The sequence below is a fragment of the Nuphar pumila genome, chromosome 11 (genome assembly GCF_984573655.1).
Source record: "Nuphar pumila chromosome 11, dmNupPumi1.hap1.1, whole genome shotgun sequence".
In the NCBI taxonomy this organism is placed as follows: Eukaryota; Viridiplantae; Streptophyta; class Magnoliopsida; order Nymphaeales; family Nymphaeaceae; genus Nuphar; species Nuphar pumila.
This window is the reverse complement of record NC_143259.1, coordinates 107764533-107769722: the sequence shown is the minus strand read 5'-3', so window position 1 is coordinate 107769722 and position 5190 is coordinate 107764533. Positions and strand designations below refer to the sequence as shown.

Here is a 5190-nt window from a genome sequence, read left to right as displayed (position 1 = left end):
GTTTTTTTTACTATAAATAACCGATAAAAACATAAATTTATGATAAAGAACCGACCGTTGATAGGGAGAAAGAGAGATAGGAGTAAAAAGATACAGATCTGAGTTTATTAACTATTAAACACAACTGAAAAGCGAGAACAGATTTTTGAGGCGCCAACTTGAATAACCAAACCTAAAATTAGTTATGATTTTTTTTTTAATTATCTATTGGGTATGATTTAGAAATACCAAAAACCAAGTATGTTTTCATAAATAATACATAAAGAAAAAAATAAAATTGCATAAACGGTCATAGAGGATTAAACAAAAGAACACCGTTACTTTGCAGGTTTCAACATCTTTAATGTCTCACCATATTTTTATTTTTGTTTTTCTTTTTGTTTTTAGTCAACAAAGAGCTTGGTTTCCTGGAAACGCGTCGGCAGATGTTAAAAAAGTAAGCAGAACTGTAGAAAACAGTAAGTGATCAATCTGCAAGTAACAGGAGGAATGCGGTAAGAAATCAGAAATCAGTAGCAGAAGTAAATTTCCAAGCTCATGTGTGGTGCACAAAGCTTTTTTAAATCAAAGAAGATTAAAGAGAAAAAAACACACAAAAACAGGGAGTCGAATCTTCCAGGCTCGTACCCACGTGGCCCGCTTTCCTCATCAATCTCTGTTTTTTTTTTTTTCAATCACTTTTGCTTTTAATACTAGAGGAGAAGAAGACGATAAAGTGAAGGAGAAAGAGAAAGAGCTGTAGGAGGAGGAGGAAGGGGACCATTCTCTCTCTCTCTCTCTCTCTCTCTCTCTCTTTTACTTCCTAGAATTTGTGGTATCAACTGAAAAGCCAAAAAAGAGGAGAACAAGAATAAAAGGAAAAGAAGAAAAAAACGAGGATGAAGATGAAGGAGAAGAGATTAGATCTGGGGATGATAGATTGGAGCTGCAGGGAGATGAAGATCTCTCTGGTGGCAATCCTCGTCTTGGGCTTCGTGATAACCCTCGCGGCACAGTTCCTCCCTCCCCGCTCCTTTTCCGCCTCTCAGCTCCGCTCCTGCCTCTCCGAGTTCTTCCCGGAACCCAACTCCTCCACCGCCGCCTCCGCCGCCGCCTCCCGCCTCTCCATGCTGTCGGAGGAGGAGCACCAGGACGGCCGGATCCTCCGCCGGGTTTTCAACTCCTACGGCTCGGCCGCCTACGTCTTCATCCAGATGGGCGCGTACAGAGGCGGGCTCGACACATTCGCCGTCGTCGGCCTCGCCTCCAAGCCTCTCCAGGTGTTCGCCAAGCCGCGGATCGAATGCGAATGGGTTTCGGGCAACGCCTCCGCGGAGCGCATCAGGGTGAACGGCACCAAGATGCTGCCCGATTGGGGGTACGGCAGGATTTATACGGTGGTAGTTGTTAACTGCACCTTTCCGCAGAGCGTCGGCACTGACGGCTCCGGCGGACGGCTCGTGCTCCACGCCCACCACGGCGAGGGCGACGGCCTCCCCCCACCGGAGAAGATCCTCGCCTTGACGGAGACCCCCGGGAGCCTCAATATCTCCAAATACACATCGCCTCCGGAGTACGATTACCTCTACTGTGGCTCTTCCCTCTACGGGAACCTGAGCCCGCAGAGGATCAGGGAATGGCTGGCTTATCACGTGAAGCTCTTCGGGCCCAAGTCCCATTTCGTGATACACGACGCAGGCGGGGTTCACCCGGAGGTACTGCGCGTCTTCGAGCCGTGGGTGGAGGCCGGCTACGTGACGATTCAGGACATCAGAGCGCAGGAGAAGTTCGATGGGTACTACCACAACCAGTTCCTGGTGGTGAACGACTGCTTGCACCGGTACAGGTTTGCAGCGAAATGGATATTCTACTTCGATGTCGACGAGTACATCTTCGTCCCCAGGAAGAGTACCCTCAATTCGGTGATGAACAGCCTTCTCAACTACACCCAGTTCACCATTGAGCAGATGCCCATGTCTAGCAAGCTCTGCCTCCTCGAGGACTACCGGAGGGTCAGAAGGTATATGCCCTATACTCTCTCTCTCTCTCTCTCTCTCTCTCTCTCTCTCTCTGCGTTTTAATTGTGTTTATTTTCATGTTTAGTTCCAATTTGGTTGGTGGAAGCTTGAATGGTTTTTTTTATCGTTTAATGAAGTAGATTCTCTGATGTATTTGGGGTTCCTGAGTGGGAAGAATCTAGAGAACCCCGGAATTTCTGCAGTGTCCGAAGAAACCTCCTCTTTTTTAGTTTGGTATGGTGGGGGTTTTGGAAATTTACCAACGACCCTTTATGGTTGATGAGTGGTTGGGAGGCGCGAGAGCCCTTTTGAATTTCTTAATCGGTTGGCCACACGCCGGCTCGTGATTCTTTCTTGAATTGTGTCACAGCTCGCTTGATGCAGTTTTTATGTTCTATTCTCAACCTTTTTTTATGTTGGTGCCACATTTTTCAAGCTCGGCAGCCTTTCTGATCAAACTCTTGGGTCTCTACTGAGACAGAAGGATGTGTTTGCTTTTGCCATATTACTTGGCGGAGGTAGAAAGGCTGATGGGATGAAGATGATGATATACTGAGCGAAGGATGTGTTTGCCTCCCCTATGTTACTTAATGGAGGTAAAAAGGCTGATGGGATGAAGATGATAATGTCCCAAGCTACTGTACTGTACTGAGTTGTTTCATTCTTTAGGTGACACTGCCAGAGTACGACTTGCAGGCTGCAGCTCACTGTCACACAGTACTCGGATACAGCACATAGTTCCACACGTCTAAAGATTTCTTATGATCCACTCATTCGATCAGAATATCTGCAACTTGTCATTCCTTGGCAATCCCACCCTACCTTTTTTTCCCTACTGTAATCTTTTAAATAACCTTATATTCCAGGTCCATCAATTTAGGACCTCCCCCCCACATCCCGCCTTCCTCACTCACCTCCTCACATGCATCTTGTCCCTTCTCCTCCCGCTCCTCCCCCAACCCCCCCCCCCCCCCACACACACACCACACACACACACCACACACACATACACAGACACACGCCAGCACGGAAACATAAAAAGCATGACACTGAAAATATATATATATAGAGAGAGAGAGAGAGAGAGAAAGTTTTAGTGGTTATTTGTACTTACAGTTCAGTAAAAGATTATTTTTTATTTTAAATCTTTTGTGGGTTTTATTTTTCCGTAACGTATGCTGAGTTTAGGGTACTAATCAAAATTTACATAAGCAAAAAGGGGATACCAGTCGGAGGGTTTATTTTATCGTTCCACTAAAAATAAATCATTTGTGGATACTGATCTTGCAGATGTGATCTGCATACTTTGTTTAGTAGAAAATAGATTTTAGAAGATGGGTTTGCAACACGAGGGTATGCTTTTTAAGGGCTTTAAAACTCAAACAGCCGACAATGTAGCATAGTTTCATAAATCAAAAGATCATATTTTTACAGTGAAGAAAATATTATTCAAACTGCTATTTCCATCCAACAAACCATACTGAAAACCACATACTTCATAAATTGAGTGGATACAACTTGCATCTATGATTTTCCAGCTACTGTGGACGGTGGCAAATATATATATCCTTTAGTTAATGAATGGTTTTTTTGTTGATAATCTGAATTGGTTGGTGCAGGCAGTGGGGGATGGAGAAATTGGTGTACAAGGACGTGAAGAGGGGGATCAGGAGGGACCGCAAGTACGCGATCCAGGCGAGGAACGCGTTCGCGACGGGGGTTCACATGTCGGAGAACGTGGTCGGTCCGACGACCCACAAGACGGAGGGCAGGATCATGTACTACCACTACCACGACACCATCTCCAACCGGAGGGAGCCCTGCCGGAAGTTCATCAACGCCACGGACCTGACCTTCGAGGGCACCCCCTTCGCCTTCGACGACACGATGCGGTCCCTCGCCCCCGCCATCAAGCGGTTCGAGCTCAAGACCATCGGCCACCGCCTCGTCAGAACCCTTCAGTAGCACCGGCCAATTCACAGACCCGTCTCGAACATTTGCTTCAAGATGGTGATGTTATTGTTGATGATGATGATGTTAACAATGAAAATGATGATAATGATGACGCCGACGGACGACCTACCCCACCCCACGGTGTAAAAAAGCAGCAGCAAACAAAGCAACGGTGGACTTAGCTTTTTCTTTTCTATCTTTGTTCAATTAATTATTTGGTTGTGGGACCTCTCATAAATAATTGTATAGCCAGGACGGTCCCATTACATTAGGTGTCTGTCTGTAGTGTGGGACCCAGAGATGCCCGTGCTTTTAGCACAGACTACTGTCGGTGGTGGCGGTACGTCCCCCAATCAATGCAGGGCATGTGTCTGATGCCACCCTGTTCCTGTGTGCGGCCCGCACTTCTGCAATTCTTTGAAATTCGTCATTGTTTTTTTTTGTTTTTCTTGCCATGCATACAGGCTGTATATATATATGGTCATAGATTGCAACCTGCCTTTTCCCTTGTGTTTCTTATTGCGTTGATGTGATGTAATGTAATGAGTTGCCTAAATAACCACTCAATCTGGGCTTGAATTTTGCATGGCATGGGTGGTCACGGGTTAGCTTATGTTGGTGAATTGTGAATTGTTTGTTTGTTTGTTGGATGCCCCGTCTAGCTGGAGGTAATGGGCTTCACGGTTTGATAATTTTTGTTGCTCTCTCTCTCTCTCTCTCTATATATATATATATATATATATATATATATATATATATATATATATATATATATATGCACTGGTGCTGCCCCATTTTCTATTTCAGCCCCGTTTGACTCCTTAAAAAACAGTAGTTTTTTGTGACCAGGAGGTTTTGTTCAGTGGGAACCTGATTTTGGATTACCCGAATCTGACTTGTATATAGGATTTTTTTATGATAAAAAATCCATGGCTATAAAGAAATATCAATTTTTCTTGACTCATAAAAATATTTTTTTTTGTCAAAAAAACATGATCCATGCTTAAACACATCTAACGGTTCACATCTATCATAAAATTAGGGGTGGCAATCGGGTTGGCGTGTCAGCATACCTCAAACCGAACCGGACCCGTTTATTAAACGGGTCGGCTGTGGCAAACACTAACCCGACCCATTTAATAAATGGGTAACCCGACATGACCCGCCAACCCGTTTAATAAATGGGTTGGGTTGGGAAAACGGGTTGGCGGGTAGGGTTAGTTGGTGGGTCAGGTTAGCG

At 45.1% G+C, this 5190-nt stretch overlaps 1 protein-coding gene across 1 annotated transcript; it reads left to right on the top strand.

Annotated features, from left to right (window-relative positions):
* Positions 1 to 715: 715 nt before the first annotated feature.
* Positions 716 to 4517, top strand: LOC149822742 (galactan beta-1,4-galactosyltransferase GALS3-like). Its single transcript, XM_089980027.1, has 2 exons — positions 716 to 1999; positions 3617 to 4517. Exons 1-2 carry the CDS (start codon positions 879 to 881, stop codon positions 3960 to 3962), a joined length of 1467 nt encoding a protein of 488 aa, XP_089836153.1. The 5' UTR covers positions 716 to 878; the 3' UTR covers positions 3963 to 4517.
* Positions 4518 to 5190: the final 673 nt, after the last annotated feature.